The sequence below is a fragment of the Falco punctatus genome (assembly GCF_963210335.1).
Source record: "Falco punctatus genome assembly, chromosome: 3".
NCBI lineage: Eukaryota > Metazoa > Chordata > Aves > Falconiformes > Falconidae > Falco > Falco punctatus.
The window spans coordinates 98599245-98618395 of NC_137582.1; the positions used below are offsets into that span (position 1 = coordinate 98599245).

At 40.2% G+C, this 19151-nt stretch overlaps 1 protein-coding gene across 5 annotated transcripts in view; it reads left to right on the plus strand.

Annotated features, from left to right (window-relative positions):
- RNF182 (ring finger protein 182) overlaps window positions 1-19151 on the plus strand; it is a 279878-nt gene that overhangs the window by 25923 nt on the left and 234804 nt on the right. For 2 of the 5 annotated variants that reach the window (XM_080379790.1, XM_080379789.1), the window contains exon 3: window positions 10294-15813. In XM_080379790.1, coding sequence (XP_080235916.1) covers window positions 10510-11247 — 738 coding nt within the window. In that variant the 5' untranslated portion in view covers window positions 10294-10509 and the 3' untranslated portion in view covers window positions 11248-15813. Of the gene's footprint in view, window positions 1-625; window positions 19143-19151 lie in introns of those variants that run through there. The other 3 variants (XM_080379791.1, XM_080379792.1, XR_013926847.1) reach the window with 3 other exon arrangements.

The following is a 19151-nucleotide window of genomic DNA, read 5'->3' on the forward strand; positions in this document are numbered from 1 at the left end:
TTCCCATGGGTGGGCAGGTGCTCAGCCATCCGCAGGGCAGCAGGGCTCCATCACATGTAACAGGGACTTGGGAAGACAAACGCCATCACTCCAAACGTCACCCCTTCCTTCTTCTTCCCCCAGCTTTATATGCTGAGCATGACATCATATAACATGGGATATCCCTTTTGTCCGGTGGTGTCAGCTGTGCCAGCCGTGTCCCCTTCCAGCATCTTGTGCTCTCCCAGCCTACTCGCTGGTGGGGTGGGTGAGGAGCAGGATCAGCAGTAACTACAACACCCCTGTGTTATCAACACTGTTTTCAGCACAAACCCAAAGCACAGCCCCATACTAGTGACTATGAAGAAAATTACCCCAGCCAGAACCAGAACGCGCCTCCAGACTAATAAAGCTGCTCTTGTTTGAGGGGGTTCCTATGTTCCTTAATGCCATAAAATAAAAGCTGTGCATATAATTTGACACAAATTAACTTAACTCCTTTCATCCACTTGTTAAATATATGCAATTTTGTTTCACGTACCTACCTCCAGAATGGTGAGTGTGCATGCAGTAACTGGTCTTTGTATTTTTGTAGTTGGCTTGCATGCAGCAGCCGTGCAACCGTGAAGCCCTGCTAGATGGAAGCAGAGTTGCTGTGATGCTGGTTCATTTTCAGCAGAAGCACTCAAATAAAAAAAATAAAAACTAACAGGTAATTTTCTTCAGTATCTGCTCAAGCCCATAGAGGTCATAGATTGTAACTTGCTTATAGTTAGTATAAAGGCCTAACAAGTATTTTTCTTTTTTATTATTTGAGGGAACTTTCATTGCCAAAGAAAAAGACTTCTGAAAGTTAGTTAAAAATAAGGCTGTTTGGTGCAGAGTAATAGTAACATGTCCTTGGGAAAAAAATGCATTTAAAAGCAATTTTTGTATGTTTCTAAAATTATTTCCCGTGTGTATAAATCAGGCCAAATGGACTTTTTCTTGCAAATGTTTTGTAAGAGAGCAGGACATGTTACAGTCAAAGTTAATGTCTCCTCATTGACGCTCGTCTGTTGGGGTCATTCCCCTGAATGCAGTTGAAGACATACAACTTAGCTTTAGTGCATGTCAACAAGATCCACTGATACACTTTTCATAACACTGGGGGAGTGGGGGGGTGTTTACTGTTTTAAATACATCAGTGGGCTTTTTAAACAAAATTTTTCTTTGTTACATCGTTGCAATTCTAGTCACACATAAGATGTCAGGTGAGGAGGGGATGTATGCCAGCTATTAGCTATGTTGCCAAAATAAAAATAATTTTGATCCCACCACTAACTATTTTAGATGTGTGCTTTAAGTGAACTAAATTAAACACTAAAATTACAGTTTAATATATCCAGGTTAAAGTATTGTTTACTCAGACCCCTCCCTTTTCAAGCTATTGGGACCCTCTGCAACATCAGCTAGATTAGATTGCAGATGCCAGCTTTTCAAAAATTATAAACTGGTGGAAGACCAGGTCTGGAAAAGTTGTTTGTAAGTGGAAATCTGTATTGGATTTGTATTATTTTGACATACAGTTTTCAAACATTCTGTGACTGAAGTAATTGCAGTTGTGTTTTACTGTTTTCCTTTCCACACACGATAACATGCAAATTCTGAGCAGTTTAACAAGCAGAAAACCTTGTTACCAAACCTATGTAAACAGTGCATATGCTTCATTATCCTGTATAATCCTCCACCCTTTTTATTTTCTGTTTGCACTAACCTGTTGAGATAAAAGAGACAATACAGTAAAATCTTTATACATGCCCTCAAAAATGTCTGAAACAGAATGAACCAAGTTAAATATACTTAAGTATTGGGTGGATTGCTCTTAATGACAATAGAAAAAGCAAGAAGTACAGCTTCATTTCTAGTTTGTTCTGGGATTGCTTTCGGCTCCGTTAGGACAAAGCTAATGTAACACTTTCTGTTTAAATCTTATTTTGAAGGTTAATTGGAACTTATTATAATGCATTAAAATTATTCCCCTGTGTGAAGAGGAATTTCTCACTGAATGATGTAATAAAGATTAATCTTCTGTAATCTTGTCTCACCTGGTCCCTCCCAAATTGTATAACACAGAAAAGATGTCCTAAGAAAAAGAATTCTGTCACATTTTAGGGATCTTACATTTTGTGTATGTCACTTAATATCCTCTAGAACAACAGTCATTTTTACTGAAAAAGAAAGTTAGTTGCTTGTATTTCTGGTTTTATTTTAATTACTTATATTCAAGCATACAATTGTGAGCAAAACAAAGAGGTAGACTTCTATGGTGTTATCTTCATGTATTCTGAAACCTAATACAAAACCATACCGGCCTTTCATAATGCCTAATTTAAAGATAAATGCTACATGTACCTATAGGTTATATCTTTACACAGTTTTGTCTATCTTAAGAAACACTGGGAAGCTTTTTGCTTGTTTATCATTTTGAATCTTTTCAAGTCCTGTCCTACAGTCTGTTAAATTCTTTGAAGAGCTTTTAAAGGACACAAGCACTAAAGCAGAACCTGGTCTTACTTGAGAAAGCTGCCAAAACCCACACTTGCTACCAAAGAGGAGACTGTCTAACCTTTCTCTAAAATAATAGTAAAGTCGCGAGTTCTATTGTTACATATATTCTTACTAGAGTAGGTCTTATCTTTGTTTCAGACTCATAAAGGAAAAGCCATTGGTAGTGAGAAAACAGTGCAAGAGAAAATGCTAAAACAGCCCAAGTAAGCCGATTGTGAAACAAAAATAATTTTAAAAGGAACAAATTCTGTTTAACTAGCATATTTCCAAAATCAAATGTTACCATATTAGATACAAATTTCAAGCCATCTCTTTTTACTTATCGATTTAGTGTAATTAATAGTCTGTTTAATTCAAGACAGGTACTAAGAGATCAGATCCTTTGTCCTTTATTAGTATTATTCTTAAAACAGCTACAAAGCAACTCACAACCATATGTCACATTAAGCAGTCATTCAGCATATTGCTCTATAAATAGCTCATGAATTATATATGAGGGGAAAATCCATCTTAAGAAATATTGGAAGAGATTTTGCTTCTGTCTACAAGCCTAACACAACTTTTTTCTCTACATCATGGTCAGTTTTAAGATTCGTATCAATACTGTAGTAGCCTCTAGCTACAAAGAAAGTTATTGAGGATGGTAGGGTTTCAGTAAGGCATGCACTGTTTATTCATACCATTTTCCACTACTTCCAGACACACAATGTGAGTTACTGTACTAACAAAAAAGTATTGCAAATGATACTGTTTTAAGAGGAGATGGAGTCTGGTGATACTGAATATGCATGTGCAAAGGGTGTGAAAAGTACCCTAAGAGCCAGAGTTACAATATTGAGTAAAGTGAACCCTGGGTTAAAGGAGAATATCCCTGCTTACTTACTAGGGGGAGGAAATAATAATAAAAAAGAACTTTAACTGTTATTTTTTTTTAATATAAGATGGCACATTGATGTTACATGACTTCTTATACTAAATGATCAGAGACTCATGAGCTCCTCTTTGAATATGAAAAGCTATGCTTTTCTGTGTTTTGTGATGTCATTGTAGAGGACTGAAATAGATCAGGCAAGGGCTCTAAATATTGTAACAATACCTTCTGATAAAAATACTTCTGTTTTGTATTAGTCCCTTGCAAAGCAGTAATAGACAAATGTTTGATGTATATGTTGCAGGGTTTCTCTTCTATGCACAGTTATTTAAGAAGTCACCTTATTACCTATCCCATTGAAAACTACATTTTTGTGAAAAGAATGGAGGCATTTTTGATAGCGGTTTATACAGCCAACCGTAAACCAAGCACGGATCAGTATGTCACATTCTGTAACTCTTGTGCAAAGTCTCGCATTGATTAGAGTTGACAGGGAAATGTCCGCTGTTAAAACCCATCCAATGTTAGCAGAAATGTGGCATGAAACAGGTTGAACATGTGATAGCTGCTGGCACTTTGAACGTAGTCTATTCAAATGTCAGATTAGTGAAACAGTTTGGGGGTTTGGCGGGTTTTTTGCATTGTGCTTAGCCCAAGCTGGAAAAATCTAGTGCGATGGTCATTTCCTGCTGAGTCAGAATGCAGCAAAGCTGCTCAGATGGGAATGCAGTGGTCCACAGGAGATGGTTGCTTTCTGGTCTGTGCTGGAGAAGACACTGCAGTTTGTTTGGAAAAGTAGAAGTGATCAAAGAGCTTCTATGAAATTTATGAAGGAAAGTATTTCGCTATGTTTTGAAACCTCTTCTTTCAAAGCACAATTTATCTTTTCAGCTGCTTCGCTTTTGGGTGGGGTTTTTGTGGGGGCTTTTTTGAGTGAATTGCTAACATTTGTGAATGTGGTTGCTAGAAGAGATAGCACTTCAGAGTGTTTGGCACATAATATTGAGAGAGTCTTAAAATCAACAACAGATCTGTAAAGATAACTCTGGATTTTTTTACAGAAATCATTTTAGTAAATGGGATTTACCCACTTACTTATGGGTAAACATATGGGTATTTAACATATGGGTATTTCCATCCAAACTAAAGAAGTTGGACTACTTCCTCTCCTTCGGTGAAAACAGAATAAACGTCTCCCAGCTGTATTTCTGCTCTACTAATTCTGTTTCCCTCCTTTCCACCAGTTTATGCCTGTGAGGAGAATAGGTATTTCTTGTGTTCCCTGCAAGTGAATTTTTGCCACTTTATCTTGGAAAGTAAGTTTCTCTGTATTTATTTATCTCTCTAATTTTTTTTCCTTTTTAGTTATTCTCTAAATTCACTTGGCTTCCATTTAGAGAATAAAAACCTTTGAAAATAATCACATGTTGAGTAGTTCTGTGGTTGCTATCATATGGAAGTTAATTACTGACCTCACATTCACTTTAGCTTATATGTGAAATATTGGCAAATTCCCTTCACAGGAAAAAAAGTGTGAGAGATGAATGATAAAAGGTTGGTTTGATAAACTGGCCAAGGATGAACTTTCATTAGGAAGGAGAAGCACAAATTTCCCATCTACTTTGCTTTGTCAGCATGACTGAACTCCAATATTGAGAGTTTCATCTACAACTAATTGCTTCTGGCCTCTCATAAGAGCACTTTGTCTACACAGCGTTTGATAGATGGGTGCAAAGAGGGGCCGTAACATGTTGGCCAACCCATTCACCTTTCTGCTCATCATGGCTGGGTTGCAGCCTGCAGATTGCAGGTGCTCATCCCAGGCGAGGATCCTGGGATGAGCACCTGCAATCTGCAGGCTGCAACCCAGCCATGATGAGTAGAGAACTGATCAATGAAGGGTGACCTATTCAGGCTGGTGTAGTCCATTGCACTCTGTCCAGCCGTGCCTGGGGTCACCCATGAGAGCTTGTTATTACTTACTCAGTCTGGTTCTGTGGGTGGCCTCCTCTTGCTCCCAAGGGGGGTTATTCCCCCTGCTTCTGGGAATGCCCTCCAGCAGTCAGCTGGAGCGCTGCGGGGACCACTAGCAATCTTCTGCCATCCAGAAGATGCCTCTCTTGTCTTCACCTTTTCTCCCTTTCTAGTAAAAGGGTCAGGTAGAGGGGTCTGCAAGGCACAGGACAGGTGGCACTAGGAAAGGAAAGAGGGGGAGTCAGAACTCAAGCAGCAGCAGGAACATGACGTGAACAGGAATGATGGATTCACTCCCGCAGTGCTTAGACGGAACTCTTACAGAAGACAAGTGCTTGTCGTAGTGTAACAGATGTACTTGCGCTTGGATCAGCTGCAGTGGATGCTGTTGGCATTCTACATGTCTAGTTTACATTTTGTTCAGAAAGCCACACTGTGCTACGTCAATACACACAGGAATGAAAAGTTCTGCCATTGGATTGTGTTGATCCCATCAGATAGGTTCTGTGGAAGACAGAATAGCAGAAGGAGTCTAGGTTTTCCTGTAAAAAGGACTTAGTATATGAAATGAAAGAATTATTATTTAGGAGAGATGTTTAGCTATGTATGTAACTGTCAGCCTGATTCCTTACTCAACAAGGAACAAAGCTTCCCAGACAGACCACATAAAGTGACTTCAGGGTACTGAAACATAGAATCGGAGAATAATTTGGGCTGGAAGGAATCTCCAGCAAGGGTCCAGTCCCCTTTGCTTAAAGCAAGGCCAAATTCCAAGGCAGACTGGCCTGAGCTGGGTTGTATCTAGTCAAGTTTTCAATATCTGCAAGGCTGGAGGTTTCATTTCCACCTCTCTCAGCACCTGTTCCAGTGTGTGAACATCTTGTGAAATGTCTTTTTTTTCCTAATAGCTAATTGCAATTTCTCTAGTTGCAACTTGTGTCTGTTGGTATCAAACAGGTAAGACACCTCAGTCTAAAAATAAATAAGCTCAAGTGGAAAACTGGACATAAGGAGTAGTTTAAAGTAATGAAAAATATCAGAATTAATAAAAATAAACACAGTGCTTTAAATAGACATGAGACCTCACTTTGCTCGCAAGTCAATAGCAGTTTTGTGCTTGAAGCCAAAGAGGTTAGACTCATCATAGGATTTGCACTCAGGAGTTTTTACTTGACTGCCCTCTGGATGTCAAGGTCAGAAAGAATATGCAGATTCCAGCCCAATATTTAAAAAAGCCCAGATACTAATGAAGTGTTGGAGCATATAATAGGGACATATCTTTTCGTGGCATCCAAAAAAGTGGCTCAAAGAGGAGGGCAAAAACCAACACACGCAGTCCTCTATTTCTGCATAATATTGCAGCTTCTCTTGCTTTCCACACACAGCAAGCAGCAGTATGTGAGTTGCCACCTTTTTTGGGGGGGATTCAGAGGGGCAGCAGTTAATTTATTCCCTGCTTTAATTCCTTATTCTGCCTGCTTACAGTAAATACCTGGGAGACATGCAAAAGGTGAGCTAGAAAATCTTTGGAATAGAGTATAAGTTGCTTGAAGGAGTAGCTGGCCATGTTTCTCAGGAGGTGTCTCATTTTCTGAAGAAAAAGGGGTGATTTGAAGTCAAATTTCTTTAAGATGCTCAGTTTTCTTATATTTTTAGTAAGTCTCTGATGAGAGAACTCGTTAGCGTTATGTTGTATATATAATAGCAGGGCAGCATTAATTAATTTCAAAAAGGTGCCAGTTCTCAGCAGAGAAAAAATTATCAGGGAAGTGGGTATTGAGAAGGAAAAATAGAAAATTCTGTAAGAAATCAGGAAAGCAAAAAAGACAGAGGAAGCATCTAAAACCACCGTAGAGCTGAGAAGGTAAAAATTGTATGAATAGCATTAATAGGAATTAGTGATTAAATTTTAATTTCCAAAGAAAAACATGTATAAATGAAGAATAGTAGTAAGCAGTAATCACACTAGAACACGTAAGGAGAAATTCAACATCTAAACTTAGCCAAACAAAAACCAATGATGTTTTATTACTGATGGCTATGCTGTGAAGAGACTCTGAAGACAGCAAGATGATGGAAGTAGCCCTTTCTTGTTCAGTACGTTAAAAAAAATGTTCAAAAATAATTTGTAATATAGCTTATGATGGAAACTACAATAGGAGGATCATTGTGTTCAGGAAATTAAGTTAATGGTCCCAGTTTAGCAACTGGGACATTGCTAGTCCTAGGGACTTGTTACTCCTTGTATTAACGCTAAATTTGGCTACTTAAAGGGGATAGAGTCAGGAAAACACTCTCCATTTGAGAATTGAGTCAGGCAGAAGTGATCCATGTCTCAACAGAATTGGTTGGAAAGTGGGCTAGTTTTTGTGAAAACCTGGAAATATTCATTAGAAAGGTAAACACTAAAGTACAAAGATTTTCTAGTTGCAAGTTTTCAGAGAAAGGTCACAATTTTCCATGAAAAGCAGATGCATTTTCTGAAAGATTTGGGGTTAATCAGAAATACAGTGTTATGTCATAGGACGACGTTTGCCAGCCTTAGCTGTAAAGCACGAGCATATTAGTAATCCTCATTCACCTCAGGTACAAAAGATGAATGATAACTCAAGATGTAAAAGTTCAAAGCCATCGCTTGTTTTATTTGGCTGCTTAACTTTTTAGCGGTGCTTTGCCTTCCTGTAGGCTGGCATTTCACTTTTTGAGGTCCATTTTGTGGTTTCGTCATCCTTTGGAAAGTTAGCATTTCATGACATTTATATATGCCTAAAAGTCATGTAGAAGATGATATTTGGAATGAAATAAAAATAATAGTAGAAATGAATAAGGAAGCACACAGTGTAACAGAGTACGGGTTTGTATGTAAGATCCGTAAAAGATTTGCTTTTTGTCACCTTATAAGATGTTTAGCTTGTACACTCTGAAAGTTATGGATCAACCTTCTTGTGTTTGCCTTGCCTAATGGAACACACGACAAATATAGTCACAGTACAAATAATCAAAACAACAGTAAGGCAGAGATGAAAACTTTTAAAGCACTAAAGAAATAAGTTGTAAGAGGCAGGAAAAAGGTTAAGAAAATTGAACGTGGAGGGGGTTATGTCTGTTATAAATTCTTAGGGAAATATGGGGTTTTTTTCACTATGTTGTAATGTTTTTTTCATTACTGTATTTTCTGAGTATAACATATTTGTTTCAAAATCCAGGAGCTGAGTCTTAGAAATTACATTACCTAAAGAAGTTATATTGTGAGGAAGTTAACAGAGAAAATGAAAATCCTTAAAGGACAGTAGGAACAAGAGGCCCATGAAAGAGACTTTACTGTACCTCATGTTTGGCTGGTAAAATGTATTGACAGAAGGAACACGTTGCTTAAAAGAGAGAGCCTCCTGCCTCGTTCTCAAAAAAGGGACAAAGATCTGAATGCTAGGAGTGAGTAAAAAAATCCCAAGGAACAGGGAAAGGAATCAAACATTTACTAAAACTAACAGTCAAGAAACAGGTTTGTTGAAATAGGCCACTTTTTCCATGTTCTGTGTGCCTGATATTTCTTGATATTGCAAGAGGCAACAGGACACAAGTGCTGGCCCCCATCATTTGACTGTGACAAGCTCCTTGCTACTTGAGCAGTGAAGGAAAGAGTCTGAAAGCCTGCAAAATGCAATGCCGCACCCATCTCAGTGAGCAAGCATGTGCCTGGATCTGGAAGAAGTTCTTGTCTTCTGGCAGATAGAGCTGGTTTTGTAAATGCTGGTAATTATTGGTCCCCAGAGTACATAGTCCTGGTTAATGTTTTGTTGATAATACACAGTCTGTTTCCTGAAGTCATGAAAACGCACAGTTACAAAACACGACAGTGCTTTTGTTTAAGTGAGGCTGATGAGTCTGGTGGCAGAAGAGCGGCGCGGAACGGGAGCGCAGCAGTGCAGGCATGTCGTGGGCCTCTCCTTAGCTGAGGTGTGAAACAGCTGTCACAGCCATGCAACGCCGGAAAGCCAGTGCATCTGGCGAATGCCCTTGAGAGACACGTAAGCCTTCACCCTAGCATCCACACATGCAAGGAGACATTTGTTGTGAGCTAAGAACCCTTGCGTTGGTAATCTGTGTTCAGCAGCTGGGTGGAGGTAGAGAAATGAGCTATTCCACAAGCAGCAAAACTGATAAAGGTTGATCTTCTACGAATTTGACCTAGGTCCCCACGTAGCTCTTTACAATAACCCCAACCCTCGTACATACCTGCTCCATCCCCAAACCTCTTCATTTCTGCAGAGTATCACCAGCTTCCCCCTGGGTTGTTCTCCTCTCTGGCTGAGCAGCAGGCAGCATGCTGCGTGTTCAGAGTAGAGGCTGGTGGTGTGCTGGCTGACCATTTACATCCAGGATAAATGGTAGTTATTATAAATACCTCTCCCTCTCCTCTACCCAACTGCCAGCATTCACTACATTTTTAGAAACTTGGTTATCTTCAGTACTGCTGCCCCTCTACTGATCTGTTTGAAATTGGACAGCAGGTTCACAAGTTACCAAGAAAAACTAAAAGCTCCAGCGGTCAGGTCTCATTTCCTTAGAAAACCAGGGTTTAAACAAACGGTCACAGATCAGTGATTAGATTGCAGCTTCTGCTGAGAACTTCATAGGCTAAGCCAGTCAAAATTACAAGTCTAAAATAAATGTGTGCAGCATGATACTGAGTTTTATCAGCATGATTGCTATATAGGCCCCATATGCCACAGAATAAAAACTACCTTAGAGGTATTTTTAGCAAAGGAAGCTAAGCTTGTAAAAGGTGGAACTTGCATATTTCACCTGCTGCAGCTTTTTATTCTCTCCTCTCCCCCTCTCTCTCCCCCTTCCCCTTCCCTCCCTTTCCCCTTCCCTTTCCCTTTCCCTCCACAAAAATTCCACGTCATATTTTTCAGATGGATGCCTGGCTCAGAGTAAAGGACATGCAGTACACAATCCCTAGCAGAAGGTGAAAATGGATGATGTCTACTGATGCTTTTCAGCAACATCATCTCCTCTTTTCCTGTTTGAAATGGGTGATACGATCATCAGGAAAAAGTTCTAAAATAAGCCTGAGTGACCTCTTCATCCCTTGACTCCTCTTTCTGCAAATCTAAAAACCACCAGAAGAAATGACCAGTCAACTACCAGAGGAGTCTGTGGAGACCCAGAGCTCAGATGAGCTTGAGTGCAAGATCTGCTACAACCGCTATAACCTGCGGCAGAGAAAACCAAAAGTGCTGGAGTGCTGTCACAGAGTATGTGCCAAATGCCTTTGCAAGATCATAGACTTTGGTGATTCCCCACAAGGAGTCATAGTATGCCCATTCTGCAGGTTTGAAACGTGCTTGCCAGACGAGGAGGTCAGTAGTCTTCCTGATGACAACAACATCCTTCTGAATTTAGCTTGTGGGGGAAAGGGAAAGAAGTGCCTGCCAGACAACCCAACAGAACTGTTGCTGACTCCTAAAAGGTTGGCATCTCTGGTTAGCCCTTCTCACACCTCTTCTAATTGCCTGGTTATAACAATCATGGAAGTACAAAGAGAAAGTCCACAGACGCTGAACTCAACCCCTGTGGTGGAATTTTACAGGCCTACGAGTTTTGACTCTGTTGCAACTGTGTCGCACAACTGGACAGTGTGGAACTGCACATCTTTGCTCTTCCAGACCTCAATTCGAGTGCTAGTGTGGTTGCTAGGGTTGCTGTACTTTAGTTCCTTGCCTTTAGGGATTTATTTACTGGTATCTAAGAAGGTCACCCTTGGGGTTGTCTTTGTAAGTCTTGTTCCTTCGAGCCTTGTTATTCTCATGGTTTATGGCTTTTGCCAGTGTGTTTGCCATGAAGTTCTAGACTGCATGTCTTCTTGATAACAAATACAGTAAAATAAGATGTATTGCCACGTGTGTAGCATAGTTGATTTATCCTGTCTTTGTGTTCTTATTTATTCTTATTGTTCATCCTCCTAAATAGAAGCAGTGGCCCTATGGTCCTTTTTTTCAACCGGATTCGATCCCACACCCCACCCCTCTTTTTTTTAAGCTAAATAATGGGAATTAAATTTCCATGCAGATTTTAAAAGTCTGAGTTGTAGAAAGAGATAAAGCAAAATTGCCAACCTTGGTGCCTGCTGCTGCTGCCACTATTCGAATGAGTAGCCCTTTGCTTTCTGTTGGCTTTTCATGTCAGTCAAGGCTGCAGGGTCCACCCTGGAAGAAATGAGTATAACAGGCACCTTCCAGGTCAAAGTACAGCATCTCTTCATCCAGAGCATCTTATGCTTTGGGCTGTCAGTTATTTATCATGCATTATCATTTATAGCAACTGAAATCACTTTGTTAGTGAATATTATAAGAAGACAAGCTACCATTGCTTTTGTCAGTTCTTGTAGCAAAAACATTTGTGGGAGGCCAATGGTTACAGATTTTTTTGCGTTTTGTGACATGAGGAATCTTTTTTTCACCGTGCTAAAAACATGTCTCCAAAACGCTTTCCCCAAACACTTTCCCCAAACAGAAGCCCACTTTACTTGTCATATATTGGCTCCCTCTGAAATACTCCTGCTAATGAGTATTCCAGGGACGCAGCCACACGTTTGCTCTTCTCTAGGTGTGCTCATTTCAGTGTGCATACACCTTAGGCTTCCCTCCGAGGGTTCAGAGCTCTGCAGACTTCTCTAGCTATGGTCAGTTATGCTTACCCTCCCACCCAGCATTTCCACCACCATACCACATTTCCAACCCATTAGTCCTCCTAACAAATTGCCTGACCAACTTTGTGCACACCTACTCTGTGGTAGCTACACTGGAGAATTTGGCTTATGTGACTTTAGCTATCAAGATAGACTTGTATTCCTAACCATTAGGAAATGGACATTTGATCACTAATACAAATTTTGGAAAAAATCTGAAACAGTTAACTGGGGTTTTCTTTTGCTTTCTGAGTTCACAGAATGATCATTGTAAGGAGGTACTATGACTTTGGGAAGATTTCTGTTTAATGCATAGTCCCTCAAAATGTTTAATACCCTGAACTCCCTCTGTCACCACTGTGAGTTGATGGCACTCTAGATGTGGCAATTAGCGTGGCTTGATTAGTTGAGTTCAGAGGAATTACTGATGATTTACCATTCCACAAACAGAATCAGGCCCTCCAAGCTTGTATGTTCCATGGTTTAGGCTACTTTTTGAACTACTGGAAGAGCACAAAAGTAAGAAATATTTCATGTTTATGTGTGTAACTGGGTCTGGTCAACACCACAGTTGCAAACTCATTTTTCTGTGCACAGCGTGGTAAAAACTGAGAAGGAGGAGTTGAGGAGTGCAAGCGTGGCTTTTTGGGTGAGGCACAAGATCTAGCAATTTCGAGGCAGTGTAAGAGGGAGAGGGGGTTGTTGCGTGAAGCCTGAATGTATGGCCTAGCAATATATTCTTAGAGCAAACTGACTGGTAAGAATGGAAAATGCCGATGGGAAAAGCAGAACATAAACAGTTGTTGTGTCTGTCAAGAGGATTTGAAGTTAAGCTCATCCCATTTTTGCAGATGGCACAGGTGGTATCTACAGTTTCGTTCCTATTGCAAACGTAGGGAAAAAATGTGGAAATGTAAAGGTCCTGCTTTTCTTGACACTCATTTTATAATAGTGCATATATATGTGTGTGTATGTACATATAGACACATATGTAAGAAGAAAACTTATAGCAAAATTACAGCTTTCAAGTGTATGGAGTTATGGAGCTATGTACTGAATGACTAAAGGAAATGTTTCAGACTTTTCTGTAATGGTAACAATTATAACTAAAATATTTTCAGAATTCCTAGAAATTACTATACCTAAGTAATTGTTTTTAATGTTTGTGGTAAAGCACATATAGTTAGAAGAGGTATCATCTCCAGTTCTGGTATACTGCAAGGTTTGATTTATCTATGAACTCATAAATTTTAAGTATCCAAGAACAATCATGTCAAAAAGCAAGAAAAATAGAAACCTGTGTGGTTTAATAGTACTTCATAACTTTGGGAAAAGATGTGTTTGTGGTGTTAGGGATTTATATGTTTTAGGATTTGTTCAATTTGTCTGAATATAGTGTCTCTAATAAAGGGCTAACAGAGGAAGTAGGTTTTGCAAATGTGTGACCTATATGTATTACATCTGCACAACATGTCTACAGTGCTACCTGTTGTCTTTTCCTTTTGATTTTCAGGTGATTAAGATTATCTTAGCTCCAGCATCAGGTATTTTGTACTGTTTTAAAACAGAGTCTGATCTCAGCAGGATTACGGTGGTATCAGTTACACATTACAGCACAAATAAATACATCTGTTAACTATACGTAACTGCTTTTAAGGCTGCCAGCCCATTAAATTTATGCTGTTATTTTAGACTCTGCTGCAATACTAATCCACTCAAAAATATGAGCGTGCAAAAACATATTGATTGTATAGCTATTCTGCCACTCAGCCAGAGCACGGTATTACGGCTTTGGTCTCATAAAATTCCTATATAACTTGTAATGCTGCCATTGAAAATTGCTAGGGGGTCTACATCTCAATTTTTTGTGGACAAGGTATTCGGTGTTTGGCTGAGACTAGAACTTCTTCAGATATTTCTCTTTTGTTATTTTTATTCTCCACCATCCTTAAGACTTAGAACTGAAAACTCTCATGTCCTCTGCAGTGGAATAACTCTGCTGGAGTCCATGTAAATGGGGCTAGAATCAAGGCTTGCCTGCCTGCATTTCCTTCTCTTTCTGTGATTTTTTCTCTCCTTGGAGACTAATGGCTCCTGTGGTCGTAAAACACTGCCTGCACACCAAGGCAGCTCCCTTTCAGTAGGATTTGATTCCCGCTTTGCCCAGACATGTGACTCCACCAGGTACAAAGTGTTATAAATGCATTATGACAGGATTAATTTAGTCCAAATGATATTTTTTTTTGGTTTAATTCCTGCTTATTCTATGGATGTGGACTGTATCCTCACCGGCTGCTTGTTTACAGTACGATACAGTGGTACCCCGTGAGGGCTGGGGCAGGATGATGCTGCGGTGGTTCCCGGGCACAGCACAGGAGGGATGTGCTGAGCCAGACCATCCTCTGAACGGGACTGGGTGAGGGATGAAGCTCCGCGAGCGTGGCCAGAGCCCAGATTCTAAAAGCAGTTAACAGTGAGTGAGTTACATGGGAAGTAGGGCCTGTGGGTTCCTACTCAGGACGTGAGGCTGGGGGTGAGGAGCTGTGCAAAGCAGAGTGGGGGGTCTGTGCCTGGCACAAAGGGGCTGGGTTTTAAATAAGGAGGTCGGGGTAGAGCTGCTGCAAACAGTTTGTTTTTCATACCAACCCTTCTGGGGTTTAAAATCCATTTGGTAATTAAAAGGCATTTGCTACTGCTACTGCAGTTGAGTACTTTTACTTCCCAAATGGCAAAGTATTGAACTCTATAATTGAAAGAGATGCTTAGATTGGGGCATATTTCTTCTAGTATGTTAACTATTTAAAGCTACAGTCCTTCAAACAGGATTGACCAAAATAAGGGCTGATGTCTTTCATTTAGCTGCGTTGTGAGCTTTGTCCTACTTTATTGATTATATGCCTGCAAAACTGTATATGCTAACATAAAACATTTAAAATAGGCCAACTCTTGTTCTGATAACATTATTGGCAAACTTCAGGGTTGCCAGCATTTTTTATGCTATATCCAAGAATAGTCACTTCCTTAGGGACTTTATTACCTGAAGATACAGATAAATCCAGCAGCACGCCACTGAATGGACCAGTACAGGAAAACACAGCTTTCCAGCTGAACGGCTACACATCACTGCAACCAGGGAAAAGGGAACTGAGGAAGTTCGCAGGAAGGTGGATGATGTCGTGTTTGAGAGAGGTCCTTGTTATTAGGGTACAGAACCATTGTTTTTCCTAATCGTAACCAGTTCCAGGGGCAGATTCAACTCACTTTTCCCCATTACTTTTCTTCCCCCTCTGCTGGGACAAGGCTATACTGAACTGTGGCTAAACAGTGTTTGGAAATGAAATAACCCTTTCTACTACACCGAGCCTGCAGCTCAGTCCAGCACAAGATATTAATACTGAAAAGATAGTAAATTGCAGCCAGGGTGCAAGAGGGAGCAGGGCGCAGAGGGGAAATGGCAGCAGGTTGTTAAAATAGCTCTGATGTCAAAGCAAGGAAAGCGTGTGGCTGCATCCTGCATTGTCTTAGCTGGTTCAAGACCAGTGAGAGGCTGTCCTAAGCCTGAGGACCACCAGGACTTGACATCCTCCCCTGCGTTACTTCTGTGACAGTTCACTTCAGTTGCACATCTTGATTTCTTGTACAGCAGTTGTTAAGTCATCATTTTGTCTTCCTGCGTGGATGGTGGTGTAGTGAAAGGTCCACAGTGTTCCACTCTTAAACAGGTTCATTTTAACTATCCTAATGTGTCTCAGGTGTTTGGGTTTTTTCTGGACTTCTTCATATTTTTACGAAACCAAGACAGTGCACGTTATTTTAAATAGAACACTGCCTTCAGGGATTTAAATAAATAAATAAAAATGTGGGGAAAAAGAGTAACTGAGAATTTTGAAATCATTTTAAGATATTCAAAGCAATGGAAAGAGGCTGTTCTGAGAGTCTGCTTTCATACTAGCAGATTAGATGTTAGCCTTTGAGTGACATCAGAAATATTTAGTGCTGGAGATTCCTGAGGGAGTGTGTAAGTCTGCCAGACCTTGGGCACAAACCCCCTACTCCGAGCTTTTCTGCAAAGCAGCATTCTGCCTTTTGCATCAGCTCCCCTTGTCAAAAGTTGAACTGTCACAGTTTATAAAGAGTTCTGGCACAGAGAATAAATCCCCAATCTGGGGATGGTAAATCATCTTTTTAGAGATGTGTGTGGCAGTAGCAAAGATTTCAGTGCTAGACCTTAAACAAAGAGAAGTCATCTTGCAGCCTGAATTGCTAGCATAAATTTCATTTTGAATCAAGTTTCATTGTGCTGGGCAACGCTACAACTAAAAAACCTTTTGTTGCATTTCTGCCTCTTTCTTGTGTTACACAAATGTGGTTTACAACTTTAAAAAATATTAAATCATAGAAATCAGAGATGGGTAGAAAAAAGCTTAAGGAGTCATTTTATTCACTTCCACTGCCCCTGCAGAGATAAATGCTTTGTCTAGTCTGGTTTTAAATATCTCAAGTGATGAGGTCTCCACCTTTTCCCGCAAGGGACTTTTTAGCCATTTAAAAGGCATGTTTGTTAGGAAATGGTTTTCATGTACTGATCCCAGTTTTTTTCTTCTGCATAAGATAACCCCTTTATTCTCCACCCACTCTTCTAACTTTTATGAAATCTAGAAAACTTATATTTATCTGTTTCATACTGTAGCTGCATAATTCATAATCCTTGTTGTTCAAGTAATGCAAGGGATAGGCAACCAGCTGCTGAACAGCTAATACTTCACTGAGATGCTGTGCCGTGTACCAGCAGACGTATTTCCTGGCAAGTCCGGGCTGACATTTCTTGCTGCATTAGGGAGTGAAAAATGTCAAGTGAAACTGAAGAAATACGTCTTCCCAAGTGCGTGCGCGGCAATATTACTGAAATTTCAAGAGGTGCTGAGGCAAACAGCCTTCTTCTTTAGATAGAGCTTTTCTTTCTAAAAGTGGATTATTTTAATAAAAGTGCGCTTTTAAAAAGCATTTAAATGTCCTTTTCATAAGCAAACCTCTATGTGAGAACTGCACTGTGTCACAACTCAACTTGTTGAGAGACAAGGCTGGATTGATTGCCACTCACTGCGGAGCAGTTTTTGCTGACAGCTTAGCTCAGAAGAAAAATTTAATCCAGCATTAAGGAGAAGAGTTTGAAAAGATGCCTTTGCAACTGTGTTGCTGGAATCAGATCTGTGCATGAAAAAGTGACTCATGTCTTGACAACAGAAAGAGTGCGTTGCCAATTTAATTACAACATATTAGATAATCCTTTGCCTATCTCAGATGACAAGAAGCAGCAGTGTTAAGGAAACCCTGGGCGGACAGATGGACTTCATATGGTTTTGCATTTAAAAGATACTTAAAAAGGCAGTGTGATGCTTTATAAAAGAACGCTGAGTCTGGGTCTGGTGGACAGTCTGCTGGTTCAAGAAGGGTCTCTCTAAGCTAAGAGTGGTGGTAGATGCATGTGAAAAAAAATGTGAACAGCCCACGTGGACGGTGAGCTTCCAACATACCTGATTTCCAGCAATCTGCAGTTTGGAGACCTCTGAGAATGGAGGTCGTGTCTGTATCTGTGGGTTTGCTTCTTGCTAATGGATTTCTGTGAATTGCTTTAAATGTTGTTTTTAACCCATTTATAGTCTTGGCATCTATAAAAGCCCGCAGCAGTGAGTTCCATAATTTAATTACATACTTTGTGGAAAAGGTCTGCTTCATCTTAAAACCTCCTAAGATACTAGTTACGTGTCCCCTATTTTTTCTGATAGGAAGAGCAGTTCCTAGGTGTGATTGTGCATTGTTTCCTGCACACCCCTCAGAACTTCATCTGTCTCTAGAAATATTAATGTCATGATTTCATCGCTCATACTTCTTGGCTGCCTCTTCTCCAAGCTGAAGATCCTAGTCAACTTGATCTCTCCTTAGACAGCAGGCTTTCCGTGCTTAACACCAGCCATTGCAATTGCCTGAATCTTTTCTACCGCTACTTCTTTTTTGCTTTGGGGTGGGACAAAGCACTCAGGAATAGGTTTTAATTAGTGTCATTAGTTAATCAGTTGTGTGACCATATGAGACACCTGTACTCCCACCGCTGGTGAAATCATTTGGTCATAGATGCTGTTCTTGTTTCTGGATCGTTATTATCTGGAGGGCAAACCCATGTGCACTGATCAACTTGCCGTCATCTATTTATCCCGTGCAGCCTAATCTGTCTGCTTAAATTGTCCGGTTCGCATGGGTGCAGGAGACAGCAGATTCCCAGAGAACATTTAGTTCAGTCTTGGCCCAGACCATGCAGTTTTCAGCCCTGCTTAGCACGTGGCTGGAGCAGCTACTTGGCCACACGTGCTGTAAGATGCCCTCCCTCTCCCTGCGTCGTGGTGCACCTCCCCCACCCGCTTGCTGCCATGCCACCACCCCAAATACAGCCTAGAGCTTTTCATTGCAAGAATACTTTTTTTTTTTTTACTTAATCTTTTATTTTCTCAAGTCTTGTGGCCTTTTTCACGTTCTCCATTCTTCATTCCAAGAAGAGGAGGTGCTGGCAGATAATAATAATAATAATAATAATGATAATAATAATAATAATAATAATGATAATAATAATGCTGTTTAGAGGGTGAGCCCTTTACATTTGGTCCTTCATATTGCCAGTTAGGGCAAAAGTTAGGGGTCCCTGCCTTCAGCTCCCGTGGGGGGCTCAGCAGCTTGCTGTCCTTGCAGCCCCTGCAGGACTTCTTCCCGTTGATGCTCTTTGTATCAATGTTCCATCTTTGTTCCTGCTTTACTTAGAAAAACTGAGTGACTGTAAAAAGCCATTAGTATTGCATTAAACCTAGATAGGGCTCATTTTCTCTCAGCAAAGAATAAAATTCTGAGGCTGAAACTCAGGAATTTTGTGGCACTTCCAGGGTCAGCTGCAAATCTCTGATGACTTTTTTTATTGTTTTGGTAATGGAACATGCGAAATAAAACCAGGTCATGAGGCTGTATAAATCATGCAGGTAGTTAATGAAAGTTCGCACGTAGGTTCTGAAAGTGTGAAAAAAAAGGTGTGTTTTTTAA